Source organism: Scardinius erythrophthalmus (assembly GCF_964197995.2).
Source record: "Scardinius erythrophthalmus genome assembly, chromosome: 6".
Taxonomy (NCBI): domain Eukaryota; kingdom Metazoa; phylum Chordata; class Actinopteri; order Cypriniformes; family Leuciscidae; genus Scardinius; species Scardinius erythrophthalmus.
In genome coordinates, this window is record NC_138226.1 from 9,622,965 (window position 1) to 9,642,536 (window position 19,572).

Sequence of the window (19,572 nt, forward strand, 5' to 3'; positions counted from 1 at the left end):
ACCTCAAATATTTGAACAGTTGTGTGTATTCTATCATTTTTAGTAAAAGTGAACAACAGGGTTTCTAATACTTTTATTTGTTTGCAGCATGTAATACAACACACACTATGGTTCATACCTTTTCTCGAAACAAAAGGACAAAACAATTGGCACAGTTGAGCCTTCAGATAATTAATGTAAATGTAAAATGTAATGTCAAAAGACAAGAAAGTGGAAGGATTCAAATAGTTTAATGGGTCTATGTTACAGTTTATCAACTTCAATAACCGTGACACAGAAGAGAGCAAAGAAACATGACGGTTTGCTGAAGCTTGGTTATGATCCAGAGTTTTACAATCACATACTGAAATGGAGTTAAGAGTCAACATAAAACTTTTTGTAATGCAATGTATTTCCGATTCAAACAGAAGATAAAACAACGTAGGGAAGAACTTGACGTTGGGGCGGATGAAGCGGTTAAAACGTTACAAAGAAATGTTCTTTGAAATAATATGCACTGATAAACTGTGCAAAATGAGTCCAGAAACAAGTTACCTAACAAGTTCTATCTTTAGTTTCATGTTGACCTAAATGAACGTGAAAGTACTTAAAAGCCTAAACTCTAAAGTTTTGTTAATCTTTTTTCATTGTCACCTATGAACCCTACAACATTAACCAAACAAAACTATACATAATATTGTGACTTAATAAATATTTTTCAGGAAATCATGCAAACTGAGTTTTGGTTTGTATCCGAAGCAATGATAACATCAACAAAACTCAAGAAATAGCAGAAAGGTTTCATGGCTTTCAAATGATTTTAAAAACACATGGCATTATTTAAGAATGTATTTAGAAATGTGAAGTGACGCTAAAAGCATTAATCTATCTTAGTGTATCAGTGTTGTGAGCACATTTGAACAAACAAAAACTAATTAACAAAGAAAAAAAATCTTTAACCATGAAACCTGGGCCAGCCCAGATCCACAAGGATCACAAAACAACTAACGAAAACACATTAAATATCTTAAGTTATTAATGCTTGTGGAATTGTCCTCCTCCTAACATATCCCTACAACAATTTCTCAAGATATATCAAACAAAGAGGCTCACAATTACACAGACTGTACAAAACTGCTAAGTGTACACAACTGCGGTACAAAGTACAAAGGGTTATCTCCTCTCCCATATCGGGCAACAGCTCCGAGTTGGTCTGTGCCCTCTGAACACTGGGCTTTAATACTTGTTTATTCCAAAGATCCTGACTCCATGGAGTTGTGGCAGTTTTGGGATGAGAACACTCAAAAGCGAAGCTGTGTTTATCACAAAATGTGCTGTGTCGTATTTTGTGTAAAAGCTGGCGAGAAAATATCTGCGAATAGAAAAGACAAACAAGTGTTACATTTCAAAATCGATACAGGCTATTAAAGTGCTCCTATTAAGGTTCCTAATTTTGTTTTCGGGGTCTACTACAATAGGTTTACATGCATCCAAGGTCAAAAACACTTTAATTTTCTCATAATATACATTACAGTATCACCTCTCTTCTTACAGTGTCTGAAACGGTTCGATAAAGGATTCGGTCTCTCTAAACCCCTCCTTTCCTACTGTGCTCTGATTGGTCAGATGGCTCAGCCTGTTGTGATTGGTTTATCGCTCATCAGAAATGAAACGGCCATTACCATATCAGAATTTCAACTCTGCACGATTTTCAAAGTAGTCGGGTCACTGTTCTTTTCACACTGCCCGACTATCTGGGGTAACATTCAGTTGCTGGTGTGTGCGCACTGCACGATGGATGACAGGAGGCGACAGGAGGTTTCACACTGCATGACTTAACAAAAGAAAGATTCGCAGACGACTTCTGTCTGGTCCGCAAACTACGTTTCACAACCAAACGCACGTGAGAAGTGATAAGGAAATAACGCAAGTTCTCGCACAAGACTGAAATTGTTATTGAAAATGATAGCCTGCAAGAAGATTGCAATCCAAATGGTCTGTGCGCTGATTTGCAGAAAGAAAAAAAAAGATTGGCCATAGGGAAAAGACCATAGGCTGGCTTTATGCAAATTTGTTACAAACCTATGTATGACTCATTTCAGGCAGTTCAGAATCAGTTCTTTCTTTCTCATTTGTCGTGCAATTTCAAAACTTTGCAGACCTTTTACATTCACAAACATCTTTAATACACACTACGTGAAAAGTAATATCCTAAATATCCTGAGTTTCCTAAGGGGATATTTAGTTCAAAATGTTGCATAAAACTTCAAAAACTTACAAAATGATTGGTGAGATTGTAAAGAATTTTCTAGATGATGTGAACTGCACGCCGTAGTCCAGCTGTTCCCAGTGTGTGAGAAGTCTTGCCTTGCCCTGGTCTGGAGTTTCAAATGGTGTGCCTTTCACTGCATGCATAAACACGTACATACCCTGCGGGAAGACAGAAAGATGATCCAAATGACATGGATAGACATTCTCAAAGTTTATAACAATTGGACCTCTTAATATTAAGCTCAAAGAGATAGATGAAGAATGTTCCTTCTGTTTTTGCCCATACAATAAAAATCAAAGAGGTCCAAAACAGCACTTCATTGACTTTCACTGTATGGACAAAATACATCGAGACATTTTTTCAAAAGATTTTTTTTTGGATTTCACAGAAGAAACATAGTAATAGAGGTTTGGAACAACAAGTGGGTGAGTAAAAAATACTTTTTGGTTGAAAAAGTATGCCATTCTACTCAACATTTTGGTCATTTTGACTAGTCAAGAACATAAAGTACTTTAGCCAGTTTTATTTTAGTATCATTGAGACACTATTGTAGTTTTTATTAATAGTTTGAATTATAGTTTTTATTTTTATATTTTTCATTTTTAGTTTTTTTTTTATGTCTATATATACATATATATATATATATATATATATATATATATATATATATATATATATATATATCTCTGTTTTAGCTGGAATTTAATTTCAGTTCATTTTCATTTTATTGTAATAAGTAACAATTTTTTAAATGGTTTTAGTTAACTATAATTACCCTGACTTGAAGTCTCAAAACGCATCTTTGCAAATGAGATTTGAGAGTTTTGATGGGAAAATAACTATGAACTAAATTGGGGTCTGTGTGGAAACTATCGGCTTCAGAAGACTTGGAATAAAGACTTCAGATCATCCCTCCCTCCTTTAAACCCGGGACACATCAAGCCGATGTCAAAGAGCTAGTGGCGACGAAAGCTGACTGTGTTGTCGCCTCTCGTCAGCTGAGTCTCGACCAGAAAGCTGCGCTTGAACACACCAAAAGGACTAAAGGCGACTGTCAGCTTGCGTTCTGCGACTGCAAGTAAATATCTGTCCATATCAGCAGGTTTCAATAGTCTATTTTCGTCATTTAAAAAGGGAAACGGAAACTAAGACTGCAGATAAACAAACCGTTAACAAAGCAGCATTTGCTTAGCATTTTGAATATCAATCACACAGATCAGTTTCTTCATTCCAGTCAGCTCTTGTTATTATGAAAATATTAGTGCATTCGAATGCTCAGGTAAGATGACATAAAATAACAGCCTTCTATCTGTACCGTCTTGACTTCTTTGCTCGCTTTCATCACTTTTGCTATCATTTTCATGTACTGACTCGCTCGCTAAGCTGAACAGCCAATCAGAGTTCTCGTTCTCTCACTGACACCGATTCAACATGCTGAATCGGCCCCACAAAAAACCTGACGGCATCCGACAAGAGTAAACGATGCGGAACACACTGAAAAAACTAACTAAGCCGACCGGCAATCAAAAATCGTCCCGGGTTTAAGAAGCATACTTACAAAATTTGTCTACCGATTCAGGACAACAGAAACATTACAGTATCCCTATGAACAGCTTCTCTCTTTAATTGTGGTACAGGTTTTTTATACATCATGATGTGCCAGAGAGCTTAAACTTGGTCAGTGATGTCATGCTGTTGACCTTGTATCTTTGTGCAAGCGAGTCCTTGCATAACAATGCCACACAGACTACTAAGGAAGCATCAATTGTCGAGAGTCCAACTGGCCGCAGGGCACTGCTGAGAAAATGACAACCCATAGACAAGCGAACACAACGGGATATAACAAAGGATTATTCAACAGAGAACACTTACAAAATTGTGAATAACATTTGTGAGGGTCCACACAACAGGAACACTGAAGAAGGGAATGCTCAACAGTACAATGTGAAGCATTCCTACGCCGAGCGCATATGTCAGCCATATCCCCCGACTGTTCATCACGCGGGTGTTTGGGTTCACTTCACTGTGGGCCACGCCGACGTTCATCTTGTTTTTCTGTCAATAGACCAAAAAGAAAAACACAGACAGCAGTGCAAAATGTCAAAAGGGAAATTGCAAGTCAAATAATACAATAATTCTGGATACTAGTATAAAAAGCTGTACAAGAAATGTAAAAAGAAATAAAACAATTAAACAAAGAAATAAAATTAGCAATAATTAGGGGTGTAACGATACCCTCATGTCACGATTCGATACAAATCACAATACTGAACTCACAATGTGATATTATTGTGATACTCCAAGACATATGATAAAAGGTTAACAAAAAATTTATTTGATATTACATTGTGTGTATAAATGAATATTCTTGGACTTGGTGCTGGAAACCCAAAGCACAGGACAACAGAGACTCCAGAATAAAAATATTCATGATTCTGAAGCTGAAAATACAGTTATTTTAGACAAATATGTTTCTCTGTCAATGACCAGATACATTTAAAATAATGTAGGCCACTTTTTTTACACAGATATTCCCCTATTGCATTATTATACATTATATTCAACATTATATATAATATTTTAATGTAGTACTGACACTAAAACTCTGAAAACTTTAATTTTTTCTCACATAGTAATTTTTATTTTGGGTGAACTACTCACGATACATATTGTTGCATTTTTGTATTGCGATATATTGTGACACGATATATTGTTATACCCCTAGCAATAATTTTATAAATAATTTCCAAAATGAATTTATTTACAGATTTTTTTTTCAATTATTAAAACTGGAAGAAAAAATAAAAACATTAAATTATTCAGCTGATCAATGAATTAACTGACTGTATTGATGAAGTGTGTTTCTGTTGTACCACTTCAACATAGCTAAACCGTCCATATTGTTAAAAGCATTATATAAATGAAGGTGACTTGACTTGACTAACCGTTACATGTCAGTGTTTGTAAATGTTTAGTCAGATTCTAACTAGTAGAAGACTAGTTATTTATTCAGGAGTCTAATCGTTTAATAAGAATGAAATAAGATCGAAAACTCAATCAATTCAAGTTACAAAATATAAACTATTCAAATGAATGATCATTAATGCACTACTACAATCTAGGTGATCGTTTTGAAGCAACTGCTAGTTTTCTCCAGATTTGGGGTGTTGTTAAGTGGTCCGCAATTGTTATTTTATTCTTTGAAAAGTACTAGTTAAGAGTAGAAGCTGTCTTACAGTCAGCATGAGGTCTCGTCTATATGCCAACAAAGCATGTTCACATTCTTACAATGGGGTGATTCTTCATAGTACTTTGCCCTAATGCATTACTGTTCATGCTTTCTACGCTTGTTCAAATAATTCGCAACAGTTCAGATCTTCTCTGAAAGAGCAAAGAAGGTAAAAGTGACATTTCATGGCATGTTTGGTTCATCCGTCACAGTAAACAGTTTAGGCAGCTGTTCGAAAGTCAAAGTTCAATGTTGCCTAATATTCTCAAGATTTCTCACTAAAATCATTTCATTCACTCATACAGGTTTCTACTTAGCAAGTCTGTTGCTTTGTATGTATATATATATATATGTTTCAATTAAAGAAAAAAAAAAGCCAACATTTCTTTTTATCCCATTATTAGTATTATAATCAAAGCAAAACAGACTGAGATCAAAGGCTGAAGTCCAGCTACTCTTAATCATGTACACATCTGTCAATAACCACTCAAATGATCCTTCCCTAAATATGAATAGCTCTTTGATTGTGTAAGAATGTGTAGTATGTTAATATCCCTTAAGACGACAACACAGTTGAGAGGAAGTGAATTGACTAGACATTGCTCAGCTTCATGCAAACAATATAGGCAGCTTGCATTTATTTAAAAATTATTCAATATTAGACATAGATTAATGTTGGCTTTCCCAAAAGCAGCTGCAGTAAACAAGTCCATGACACAGATTGAGTTAGCAGCACAGCTAAATGACAAAACACTGTCTTATCTCTGCACAAATCACTGTCTTCTCTCCTTTAACCACTTAAATAACACTCTTTAAATACGCTTATCATCCTGCCTGTACTATGATAGCAAGTTGTTTTGGGGTTTGCGCATGAGCAATGCTCTTTATTTAGCATAAACTGCTTTCATAACAAACACCAGTTGCTTTTGTTTAACTCTACTTCAATTAAACACCGCAAACATCAATTAAAGCTATTCAATCGCCCCATTATCGCCGGATTTTCGCATATTTGGTTTCAAAGTAGCGACTCGAATGACTTGGTTTCATAAGAGATGAGTAACGGTACCTTACGTGCGTTCGGGTGAAGCAGGCTGGAGCGCTGCCGGCCTCCGCTGCGCGCACTGTGGGCTGACTCACCGCACACACACCACTAGCACACTCAGGCTATCGCAGCTAACGGGATTACGACAGCAAATCTCGCGAGATTGACGCCCCACGCCCACTTAAAGTGGGATGTTTACTACTTACGGAAAGAATCTCAAATCCTAATTTTTATGATTATTGAATAAACATTTGGTTTACTATTAGTGAGTTAGTTGTTTAAAATTGTGGGATTTTTATTCGACCATTTCCAAATAATTTAATCTACGTATAAAGGCTAATACTACATTTTTATAATGCTTTTTAAAGGTAGGAACCATAATCCACCGTTGTCTTTCTGTGCATTAAACTGCTGTTTAAAATAAAAACTGCTGTTTCTGTCGCCACAATTTCTTACTGTAATATTTTATTTCAACTGTTGAAATACGTTTTCCATAATTACAATAGACAGATATTTTTTTAAACTATGAATATGTTGAATATGTATGTTGATGAATGCATAATTCTAAATGTATTATGGTTTCTTTATAAATTCTACATCTGCAAACGCAACAACTGTAAGCCTCTCTTCATATATTTATAAAGACAGAATATCAAAATATGTCGAACAAAAATTAAACAAATTTAAAAAATAAATACATTTGCTGTAGCTATGACATTTTTATTTATTTGTTCAAGCAATATAAAAACATACGACAAAGAGAGAACATCCAATCAATGCAGAGAATAACAATGACGTAATTTAGGCGCCAGTCAAGCTACATCCGACCATAGCATCCGACTCCTGACTGGAGAGCGAGTTGGAAACGTGAAGTACACTTGTGTTATGAATTTACTGGATATCTTTTAACGGATTATTTCATTTTATACGTAAGTAAGCTATAATATATTTGGCCATTTAATAGTTTAACGTATCATAATGATATTCATGTCACTGTTGGTCTGATGTGTCATTTTATAATGCATGCTGCCCGAAGTAGTTTGTGTCTGAATTAACTTAAGCAGAGTGTAACTCGATTGTTGTCACTTTCTTCTTAGGGAGCACAAAATGAAGGCGCTTCCACCTGAGACTGTGCGTCTGTTGTGCAGCTCTCAGGTTATAACATCTGTCCTGAATGTTGTCAAGGAACTGACTGAAAATTCACTTGATGCTGGTTCTTCAAGCCTCGAAGTTAAATTGGTAAATTCACGTTGAATATACTAACATACTGACCAGTTAGTTTGACATAGGTGTGGGGCAATTGGCATGGGAACATGCAGCATATTTGGCTAATACCTCTCTTTGGTAAGTGTGACCTGAATTGGGGTACCAAGTGGGTACTAGTTTAGCTTTGGTAGCAACAGATACAGGAACATTTACTTTGAGGTGCATTTTAAAGCATGCAGGACCCCCCAAAATGTATTATAACACTTATCATTTTAAATGTTTCCATGTCATTGAATTAAAAATAAAGAAAGAAAATCAAAACAAAGAAAATCACATTTTTCAAAACATTTCACAAAATGAAGTACTGTATGACACCCATTGAGGTGATCTGACTTCTTCATATATCCATTAAAAATCACATTGGGACAATTGAAATAAGCTCTAGTTTGCAGATGCAACTTAGTGATTTTTTTTTTTCTAATGCAAAGACTTTTTATACATTTCTAAGTGCTAACGATTTTTGTGTGCACTGTTAAAAGCTATGCTAAATCTATGTTAATGTTCCCTTGTGATCAGGAGAATTATGGATTGGATCGCATTGAAGTCAGAGACAATGGTTCTGGAATCAAAGCTACTGATGTTCCTGTGATGGCTGTACAACACTACACATCTAAAATCTCCTGCCACGAAGACCTGGAGCACCTAGAGTCTTACGGCTTCAGAGGAGAAGCTCTGGCATCTATATGCGCTATCTCAGAGGTTGCATCTCGCTAGTTATTGTTGTTTTAGTTAGAGATGCACTGATATTAAAACTGACAGATAATATAAACAATTATTTTCATGTTATGGCTGATATTAAAATTCTATACCATTATGGCAATATGTATAAATACTAAAAAATTATATGCAGGATTAGGCAGAAATATGTGCATAATTATAAAATATCCAGTATCTGCTGGTATTGAATTGTTTGACACTGATATATATATATATCTAATATTGGCATTTTATAACTGATATGGTACTGAAATATTGTGCATCTCCAATGAGCCCATGAGAGTCATTTTAATCAGTGAATTACAAATGTTGAACATGTTTCCTCTGTAATTGACCTTTCCTTCACCTACCAGGTGGTCATCACTACCAAAACCGCAGATGATGATTTTAGCATTCAATATTCAGTCGATCGCAACGGACAGATCGTCTCTCAAAAGCCATCACATCTTGGCGAGGGTATGCGTCTGTTACTGCATTTATTTAATACTCTTGATTTATGGGAACAGACTGCTTCTAACATACCTTTTCCCTCAGGCACCAGTGTGTGTGCCGCAAATCTGTTCAAGAACCTCCCTGTCAGACGGCAGTATTATTCCAACACTAAGAAATGCAAAGAGGAACTGAAGAGGGTCCAGAACTTACTCATGGCCTATGCTGTTATTAAGCCTGAGTTAAGGATCTCGTTGAGCCACAACAAGGTATGGTACTGCTGCCATGTGGTTTACATTTTCAACTTACTTTCTTTAGTGTGTAAGGTTGCTGTTTGAGCATGAAAAAGGTCTGCAAAGTTGCAAAGCACAAAGTCCACTCCAAATGAAGTTAATCTCTATGTCAGTAAGCACTGTTTCTGAACTCACTGAAAAACGCACTGAACTCTTCTGGTAATGAACACATCATAATATTCCTCATAAAATTCCGGCTTCAATGCACACGCTAAAAAAGAGACAAGGCCTGGTTGAGTCGCATAAGTAGTCTGTTGAAACTCGGTTGACCAATCGGAACAACACACCTGCCGACCAATCAGAGTGCACTGCGCTTTTCGGAAGGAGGGGCTTAATAGAGACCGGAATTAAATTAGCCTGGTTAAAACCAGACCATTCTTAGTAGTAACTGAGATATGGTCTGGCAAAGCTCCTTTAATAACTCATTTCCAAAGGGGCGTCACCAACGGACGTCGCTCAAATGCCTCTGGGCACAATTGGATAGACCTAAAACTCCTAAAACCAATCAGAGATCGTCATGTGTAAAGCCATATGCTGCGTCCCAATTCGCCTATGTTACACTCTATTTTTTTACAGTCTATGGTTACACTACGCCATATGTACTCTTTTTGTGAAGAAAATGTATTTACTTTTGAATGTGTAGCAAAAAAGTAGGCAACTTTGGGACAGACTACTTCGTCATCTTCATTGGACGGATCTGTCGCGTGCATCCCGTCATGTAAACTGCCCTGTCAATCATCTTGTCACAGTTAAAATCCTCTATTAATTTTAAATCTAATTTAATTTCCTACCGTTTCGGAGAGAAATGTAGTAACACGTTCATCTGCCAGTGGGTCTTTCATGGAGACTATCCTCATGTGTTTGCAATTTGAATATAATAATGCATTTAAAAGTCGGTGTGCTTCACCAACGGACGTCGGAGTGGACGTCGCTCAAATGCCTCTCGATAGGCTAGACCTAAAACCAATCAGAGAGATCGTCATGTGTAAAGCCCGCCTCAACGTTTCTGATTGGTGCCTTGATTTCTCGGCATGGGGAAATGGACTTGAATGAGCTCTTTGCCAGACTTACTTGCAGAGCAAATCTAAATTTGCCGGAAGTTGTCTGGGTTTTCCCAGGCTAGAATTAAATAGCATTACTGACAGAATGGGAAGAGAGGTGCTGCAATAATGTACAATATATAAATAAAAATAATGTGTTTTTTGAACATTCAAGCATGAAAATCTATTCTAGTAGATCCCAAAATCAAGACTCTGGGTGTGTCTCAATCAGCTCTCTAGGTCGTGAACCAGTATATTGCGTACACAAATTAATGCACTGTTGAGGACATGGCAATGTCCTCAATGTACAGCATCACTATTCACTACTGGCATTTATGGACAACAGCAGCACATATATCTTTTTGACATTAATTGTTTGTTATTTAAAAGTACATTATAATAAATAAATGCTTTGATTGTCACGTTTATTTGCAACATTTCAGCCATAAATGTTAGCTACATTATATTCATTACTTGTCTTGCAATGTGTTTATGCCGAAATATAATTAAATGAGGGATTGTTTTTTAAAAAACATCTATTGCGTGTCATGTGTGGTGAGCGATTGATGTTTTGCTCTTTAGAACTTCTGGTAAGGGAACATAGAGAGTTAACATAAACTCCCTGCTTTTCACGGTGCATTGTGGGACTTTTAGGGAACGAACGTGCCAGTGCACTGGAAGAATTTTGCGATTGAGGCAGTCCTTAAAATAGCTGACTCCCTGTTCAGTGCCCTGACTACTGAACTAGGGAGCTGATTGAGACTTACCCTTTGTAAAAGGGCATCATAGGTCCCCCTTGTAGTGAGCTCCAAAAACTCTGAGAACACATAAAAAATCTGTAAATAAACGAAATATTTTTAAGATAAACTATTTTAGTTGTTATATAAAGACAAACTACAGTTAAAAATGTGTTGAAAGAAGTCTCTTAGGCTTACCAAGACTGCATTTATTAGATCAAAAAATATAATATTGTTAAATATTACAATTTTAAAACGGTCCTTCTATTCAAAGCTGAATTTTCAGCATCATTACTCCAGTCTTCAGTGTCACATGATCCTTCAGAAATCATTTTAATATGTTCATTTTGTGCTCAACAAACATTTGTTATTATTGCTTAATAATTTTTATGGAAACCGTGATGCATTTTTTCAGGATTCTTTTGAAGTTCAAAAGAACAGCATTTGTTTGACATAGAAACCTTTTGTACAATTATAAATGTATTTACTGTCACTCTTCATCAGTTTGATAAATCCTTGCTGAATACAAATCTTAATTTCTTTAAAAAGTCTAGCTGACCCCAAACATTTAAACGGTAGTGTATATTTGACCACAAGGTGGCCTCACACATCAACAAATAATGCGGTATTACTCTCTAGGGTTTTACCCACATTTAGTGACATTTAACCATCACACGGCATGATATCAGTTGTGCTAATAGTGTTCGGCTAACGTTAATTAGAACTTATGTAACTTGTTTATTGCTCTGGTTTTTCACTACTGTTTTGACTCTGCTCCCTCGTTGCAGCTACAATCTTATGTTTTAAATCCTCATATTAATCAGCAAAGATAAGGCATTTTAGCATGAAATTCTAATAAATAGGTGTATAGTTGTAATATAATGCTATTTATTTGGTTGTTTTTATGCTCACAACCAATTTAAATTCTTTTGGAAAACTCATAATTAAGTATGAAGTTGGCCCTTCATTCGATAACCCGTGCATGTAATGATGACAGCCTGGACATTTCCATCATTTAGACATCTTTTGAGTGCCATCAATTAGAGCGTAACCTGGGAAAGTGGACATTTCACCTGCTTCTTGTCCAAAATTAGCAATGCAACCGCAGGATGAACCACTAAGCCTTCGAATCTCACACTGCCACATGATCCTAAAGTAACAAGCTAAGTGGTATAAGTTCTCCGAGTGTTTTCGCAAGTCCACTAACAGCCTGGCCTCATGATAGCGTACGTATCTGGCCTTGCTCGGCGGGACCTCACGTACCTGTCATTAAATTCATATCATTCAGGTTGTAGATCATCGGGAGAAGGCTATACACTCATTTCATGCCATCAGCACTTCCAGGCATATCTCGTATCACAAACTTTGCACTTCGCCCTGCATTGGGTTTCATGACTTCTCGAAAAGCTGTTTACTAGTCTGATCTCTTTACAGTCACCAAATTGTATATTTCATAGCAGAGATGTGTGCTGCGGACTGCATGCTTTCAGAAATCAACACCTTGGATATATATACTTGCATGTGGAAGTGCCAACGACAGGCAAACGCACGGGTGTGAAAATATATGCGTAACTGCGCTCCGCAATGTGAAATGACATTTGTGCAAGTAGCATGTTTGCTTGATGCTGCCAAGTCTTCATAACATAAAGCGCCTTTTAATGAAAAGTAGTCGGTTTGAGATTTATCCGTGCGGTTGCCTGCAGTGCTCCCTGTGCAGTTAATTTCGTAATATCCAAACATTACCAAAAGTATAATTGTTTATTGTGAAGACTTGATTGGTGGCTAATGGCTGTTTGCGAGCATGCAATCCCACAGGTGGTCTTATTTTAGGATGACCGAAAAATAACTTGACCCGTTTTACTGTGTTGCTACAGGCTGTGGTCTGGCAGAAATCCAGGGTGTCGGATCACCGAACTGCCCTCATGGCCGTGCTCGGAGCGGCCTCCGTAGCCAACATGCTCCCCGTCCAGCATCACCAGGAGCAACCAGAGGTCAGTGAAGCGCTGAGAAAACACGGACATATTTATCATTTTCAGCGTGAGCAGTGGGGTTCCACAGATGCACCAGCTCTGGGGCCGCCATGACGGTTTGCAATAGGAAAGTGTTTTTTTCCACAAAAACAGGAATGTTCTTCAAGGTTCAAACAATCAGGGTTCATTTAAATTACATGTGCAAAGTTATTGCTTGAACCGACTTTAAACATCCCTGCACTTCTGTCAGGTTGCTAAACTCAAAGACTCGTGTAACAACTTAATTCCGAACGGCTTTCCTCTCCCTGGAGAGCTGTTTCTCTTTTTCCTGGTTGTGCATTCCGCAGCGATGACTTTTTGCATGAATGACTCAGCATTCTTACCCAGGTTATACCTTTCATAATGCCTTTTAATTTTCAAATTTCTAGTCAATATTTTGTCTGTATGCATACAAATACTTTGGGTCCCAAAGAGTATCAGGACACTTTTGCACACTTGACTTCACACATACGCATTTTTGAATGCCATTGCATCAATGTCAAAATATCAAACCATTTATTTGAGGTCAATTCTCCTCAAGCTCACACAGGTGTCCTAGTTCATTGCATTAACTTTGAACATGATCCAGTACTGTTTAACAATGAGTAAGTCTACAATTCACTTTGACCAATACATATATTGTTAACTCATTTTAAACCAAACATTTTCTTTGTGTTTGATAAATGTATTTTTGCTGTCATTTCTTTAAAATAAATGCCTTTTTTTTTGTCATCTAATGCAACTGCTTTTATACATGTTTAAGGTTGACTTAAGTTTACAAATACTATTTAAGGTAATACTTTACAGTAAGGTTTCATTAGGTAACATTAGTTAATGCATTCACTAACATATGAGCAATACATTTCTTACAGTATTTATAAAGCTTTGATAACGCTAGTTAATGCAAATACAACGTTGGTAGTTCATATTAACTCAGGCCCATTTAATAATATTAACATATACTTTTGACTTTAATATTGTATAAGTAAATGTTGAAATTACCATTAATTAAGATTAATAAATGTTTAGAAGCATTTTTAATTGTTAGTTCATTGTAACTAATGTTAACAAATAGAAGCTTATTGTAAAGTGTTATCTTCACTTTGAGAAATAAATCTAACGTTACATACTTTTTCACCCAACAATCGTTTTGTATTTGCTTGAAAAGTATATTTTTTCTTTAATATAAAGGGCTCTTTGGTTTGATATTTTGCTCTCTGTTGCAACTATTTTCATACATTTTCTGTGCGACTTAAGTGTCTAAATACGTTTTGGGGCCACTATATATTTTGAGAGCTAAAATTGCGTTATTTTAATCATAAAGGCTGTAGAATTACACATCCTGAAAGGCTATGTGTTTTTGCAAGACCATATACTGTCATGCGCCGTTTACCTCACAAGCGGTCAGTGACGGATCATGTTACAGTGTCAGCAGTGGACCTATGGACTGAATGCGGCAAACTTTGCGACAAATGCAGCAGTGAATTAAAGGAGCCTTCAGGGACTGCAATGTACGTGGTGAAAGGGCCTCAGAAGGACATAACCTGCCTGTGTTGGCCTGAGGCCACAATCCAACTGCTCTGGCATGGATTTAATACACTGCTACAAATGCAACGAGCAAGCGCTTGTTCAAGCAATAAGATGTGTGATGTATAGTATTATGCATTGTAAAAACCATGTGCTTGATTTAGTCCAGTTTAGTGACATTTCTCTGACTCACAAAGATACATAGGAAGATTTAGTGTTTGCCGCAGCAGTGATGTGTCTGTTCTGCATGTGTTTGCTGCAGGTGTAACCTGCTCACTGCATGCAGTGCTTCTCAACACTAATCCTGCTTGACTAATCTTGAACATTTCTGGGTCGCTCCTATTATTCAGTATATTTGCAAGAACATTCCCATCATTTATGTTTTGGATTATCATATAAATTGGAAATCCTATTAGCTATCCTAGCCTACTTGTTATAATTTCACTACTTAGATCTGTGTGTTGTCACTTTTGTCATGTTATTAGGCGCTATGCACTTCTAACCAGAAAATTCCCAAATTTGATTTTAATTTATTTAATTTTATTTTTCATTATTAGTGGGGTAATTTACGAGATACATCCTCTTGGATCCATTAGCGCCTGCACTAAGCCATTCGGCTGATATCTCTAAATATGCTCTAACTTTAATAATGTTCGACCAAGGGTAAAAAAAAGCTAGGGCACTTGGTTGAAATTACATCCCTTTAATCTGCACCACCCACAACATTTGGTTTTCACAAGCGACAACACTGTAACCAGTTCTAACGCAATGGCAAAAGTTTGAGATAACTATGCAAACTGTTCTGTAGTTGCTGCACAGACGAGCACAGATCACTATTTGACCAAAAAATGGCACAGCTGTCTTATAAAGACCTCAGGGAACTGTGTCAACTTGTGTAAAAGTTAAATATGACGGTACATGCAAGTCAATGAGGGGAATGTAACTCGACAACAACTACATAAATGTATCCACTAACCAGTCAGAAACGTCCAGGTGCAGTCTAAAAGTTTAGTAAAGTAAGTGAAGTGAAGTCTAGTGAGGTAAGATTCTCTGTAAGGCTGCACTCCGCTACTGGTTATTTCTGAGATTTTGGATGAGTGAGATTATTGTTATTGCCGGAGTAAGAATCGGCCGTCTTTTGAACCGAGGCGGGGAGCAGCAGCTCATTTGCATTTAAAGGGACACACACAAAAATGGTGTGTTTTTGCTCACACTCAAAAAGGGGCAAATTTGACAAGCTGTAATAAATGATCTGGGAGGTATTTTGAGCTGAAATTTCACAGACACATTCAGGGGACACCATAGATTTATATTGCATCTTGTGAAAAGGGGCATATGTCACCTTTAAGTTAAATGTTGACGTTGATGTGCCTGATCTTGACCAGGGGCCCATTCTTCATACATGGATTACACAGTTATCTGGATTTTACTATTGACGATTTGACATGATTCAGGATTGTTAGGTTCTTTGAAGCTCATCCCAGAGTTTCTGTCATAGCAACAGTTCTGTAAGCTCAAACCTGCTCAGGAGCAGCTTATTTCATGTAAACCGGAATCATGTAATCATCTTTTTAAGCGGAGGTGATACTTGAAGTCTGTCCCAGCCACTACTACTTTCTTACAAGAGAACCCTATTGAACCTGGGAAAATTATCATTTAAAATAATAATAATTCAAAATTGAATTTGAAAATAATATTTTGTTGTCGATCATAATATAGACATAGCCAGTTTTACTCATTGAGAGAATTATTTGTGAGGGAATAATTACCTAATCATTTTATTAGAGTCTTAAGGCCTGTTCACACCAAGAATTTTAACTATCAGGATAACTAAATTGGCGTCCCACCAGCGGGTGATATCGTTCTGTTTATTCTATGCTCGTGCTTGTCTGCCGCTTTAAATGCTCGAGCTCGTTATAGCAGGATGGATTCTGTTTGGCTGTCAATGTATTTATCTTTCATCAGCTGGATAAAATCATTCTTAAAGTGATTCCAACGATATCTTTTCTCTGTCGTTATCGTTATAGCTGTGGTGTGAACTCTGCTATTCTTTAATATTGAGAACGATTTTTAGAACTATAGGCCTATAGTTATCTTTATAGTTGTCATCCTTGGTGTGAATGGGCCTTTACACATGATGTACAGTTAGTCTAAGCCGTGCATTAATTTGAACGTGGCAGCTTTTATGGGAGTGGCAGCGCAAGAGATGCTGATAACTTAGTAAAAAGTGCTGTCAAACTTTAATGCCGTCACGTAACAAAGCTGATTCACAGGTAAAATCAAATTAATTGCTAATTACAACATTGAAATAAAAATGTAAAGCCTGTTACAAATACTAGAAATCGTGAAATAATGGAAATAATTGGGAATCCTGTGGCAAACAATACACATTTCATTTATCTATTATAACTTTTGTGTGGTTTTAGTCACTTGGCTGTTTCCTTATAAAGGTCCAGAAATTCGTCAGGTTTTTCATCATGTGTGTGATGGTCTTTTTAAATATAATGTCATCACTTTGCTGTCAAATCGCCAGCCAATCGCTGCATTGCTGATCATGGTTTCGAGTATTGATATATCTGCCCTTTCCAATGAACACAAGAACGCCCAGTAATCTCAGATAACTTAATCCAGATATTTTAATAAAATCTGCAAATTCGCTTGAAGAACCAAATTAGCCAGAGATCAGTTATCACGTTTAGAAGATCTGGCATCTGTCAAATCATCTCAGATGTATTAAGCGAGGTACAAAGAATGGAAGTATTTTACAGAAATACATACTTATATTACAACAGAAGTATATCCATTTAAAAGTTATAAGTTATAGACTCTGCATAACAGGAATGACCCATGTACCTTCCTTCTGGTCTGTTTTTTTTTCCTATCTTCAAATTAACCATTTGACCTTTTCTATGTTCGTCAGCAATAACACTCTCTTATCTCCCCTTCTTTCAGCTAAAGGCTCTCCTAACGCTGAATCTGCCTCTCGTTCTATAATTATCTCCCTGTTACGCAGAACTGTATAGGTCATACAGTACATGCATGACATGGTGATTCTAATTCAGGCATTTGGCCTGATCTCATCACTGCCCTGTTGGAAAGGATGCTATTGTTGGTGCACACATGGTGTCCTACTTTTATATGTGTGGCTGATGAAGAATGCACAACGCTAGCATTGTCTAAATTTGCTGGCTCATTTACGTGTGATTTATTTATGCTAAGTGTCCTCTTACAGAATACGCTTTTAGTAGAGCTCTGCGGTTTGTATAGAGTCCCTGCTTGCGTTTTGCGTTCGTGTAGGAATAATTCTCTGTAGGCACACTTCAGTATTTGGCTCAGGCCGATTTTGGCAGCTCAGTCCTCTCCTGCTGAACGTATAGCAGAACACATTGCATATACAGCTACGCTCAAGGATGGTTTTCACTGAGTCTTGCCAATGTCCTTTAAAGCCATGTGCCAGATGAGAATGCATCTTTGCTCAGTATTTGTTAGCTGTAAGTCATCCTTGCATTCTAGAAACTGGTGGGTTTTACCAGGAGTTAATTTATGGCCTTGAGAGCAGGATCTGTTGGAGTACTCAGTCATTAGGTGCACACTCATCATCAGGTCGAGCCCCATGCCAAGAAGACCATTGCTTACCATTCACCCCACCCTTCACAACTAAGACACACCAAGCCATTTGAAGATTGTGGTGGTGCATTCAATTTCTCATAAACCTGAGTAGCAAACAATGACAATTGACATTTTACTTGTCATGATCTTGCATAATCTCAAAACTTGTTTATAAATTTAGAGAATGGGCACAATTTGTGTGTGTTTTTTGCTGAGAAAAAGCAGAATGGATGCAACAGCAATTGATTTACAATGTTAACAAATTAATCGCTTTTTATTTTATTTAATTTTTTTAGTTCTAATGTTAGGTCATTATTAATTCCTGAAGGATCATGTGACACTGAAGACTGAAGTAATGATGCCGAAATTTCAGCTTTGCCATCACAGGAATAAAGTACATTTTAAAATGTATTAACTTTTTTACAATATTTTTACAATATTACTCTTTTTATTGTTTTTATGATCAAATAAATGCAGCCTTGGCGACCATAAGAGGAAATCTTTCAAAAACCTTTCTTACCGAAACTTTGAAGTTAAATGGGTAGTTCACCCCAAAACAGTCACCCTCATGATGTTCCAAACTCATAAGAAAGTTTTATCAAGATATTTTTATGAAACCTCTCAGGTAACCAAAGAAGATCCAAAAAAAGCTCATAAAGGCATCATAAAATTAATCCATATTAATCGAGCGGTTTGATCCATATCTTGCTGTAACCTTTTAATATTTGGCTAGTCATGTGATCTCAAAATGGAAGATTTGGCCCCATTCGGCCATCCACTTCAATCCCATAGACTTAGCATTAGCATTGAAAGAGGGACTTGAGTCATATCTAGGTTCCAGAATATCGTAGAGACTTGGAGATGGGCATGTTTCATTCGAATATCCAATCCAGTATTTTTGCATGATGCGTTATATAGAATTGCAATCAAAAGTGCTTTCTATCAGTTTGTGCTGGAATGGTTACAGGTTTTCTGAGTAAGAGTGGAACATGACGCAAGTGTGCAGTTGACTGTTTTTGTGCTGTGGCCGAGATCCTTCTGCAGTGGAAGAGTCCAGAATAATAACCTCCATTCAGTGCACAAAACAGAAAGGACTGGGCCACCTACACCACAGTAATTGACAAATGTGGTAAAGTATACTGAACATAAGTGTTGATTGTGAAAGTCACAATACCCCTGATTATCATGTTTGTTAGAGACTCCAATTAAAATGTCCTCTTGCCAGCCAACTGCTGTGCTTGTTAATTCCAAATGGTGAGCTCAAGCATCACAATATAGCCCTAGATCACTGATTAATTTGGAGCCGTTTCTCATCCCGCCACTTCGCCGATGCTGCCTTTAGCTAACAGAAACATTGCACATTTTAGCAACTTGGCCACTCCATAGTTTGGAGATGACAAATGGGTTCTGATAGCACAGTGAA

At 36.9% G+C, this 19,572-nt stretch overlaps 2 protein-coding genes across 4 annotated transcripts in view; one reads left to right on the top strand and one right to left on the bottom strand.

Annotated features, from left to right (window-relative positions):
• Nucleotides 1-58: 58 nt before the first annotated feature.
• On the bottom strand, nt 59-6,679 carry ormdl1 (ORMDL sphingolipid biosynthesis regulator 1). 2 transcript variants are annotated; one of them, XM_081368022.1, is made up of 4 exons: nt 6,552-6,679; nt 4,124-4,306; nt 2,258-2,409; nt 59-1,351 (listed from the first exon to the last, which is right to left on the bottom strand). In XM_081368022.1, exons 2-4 carry the CDS (start codon nt 4,295-4,297, stop codon nt 1,216-1,218), a joined length of 462 nt encoding a protein of 153 aa, XP_081224148.1. In that variant the 5' UTR covers nt 4,298-4,306; nt 6,552-6,679; the 3' UTR covers nt 59-1,215. The 2 variants fall into 2 exon arrangements, with proteins under 2 accessions (XP_081224148.1, XP_081224147.1); XM_081368021.1 differs by having other exon boundaries at nt 6,547-6,679.
• A 653-nt stretch (nt 6,680-7,332) lies between these two features.
• The window catches only part of pms1 (PMS1 homolog 1, mismatch repair system component), a 31,173-nt gene continuing 18,933 nt past the window's right edge, over nt 7,333-19,572 (top strand). For both annotated transcript variants that reach the window (XM_081367661.1, XM_081367662.1), the window contains exons 1-6: nt 7,333-7,451; nt 7,620-7,761; nt 8,305-8,487; nt 8,859-8,961; nt 9,040-9,203; nt 12,879-12,995. In XM_081367661.1, coding sequence (XP_081223787.1) covers nt 7,630-7,761; nt 8,305-8,487; nt 8,859-8,961; nt 9,040-9,203; nt 12,879-12,995 — 699 coding nt within the window. In that variant the 5' untranslated portion in view covers nt 7,333-7,451; nt 7,620-7,629. The remainder of the gene's footprint in view (nt 7,452-7,619; nt 7,762-8,304; nt 8,488-8,858; nt 8,962-9,039; nt 9,204-12,878; nt 12,996-19,572) is intronic.

What these genes read in the sequence shown, in the direction of transcription:
- ormdl1 (XM_081368022.1), bottom strand. Translation starts at nt 4,297, where the DNA reads ATGAACGTCGGCGTGGCCCACAGTGAAGTGAACCCAAACACCCGCGTG. An exon ending in CAAATGTTATTCACAATTTT is followed by an intron (nt 2,410 to 4,123) that starts GTAAGTGTTCTC and finishes GTCTTCCCGCAG; the next exon opens with GGTATGTACGTGTTTATGCA. An exon ending in ACAATCTCACCAATCATTTT is followed by an intron (nt 1,352 to 2,257) that starts GTAAGTTTTTGA and finishes TTCTATTCGCAG; the next exon opens with ATATTTTCTCGCCAGCTTTT.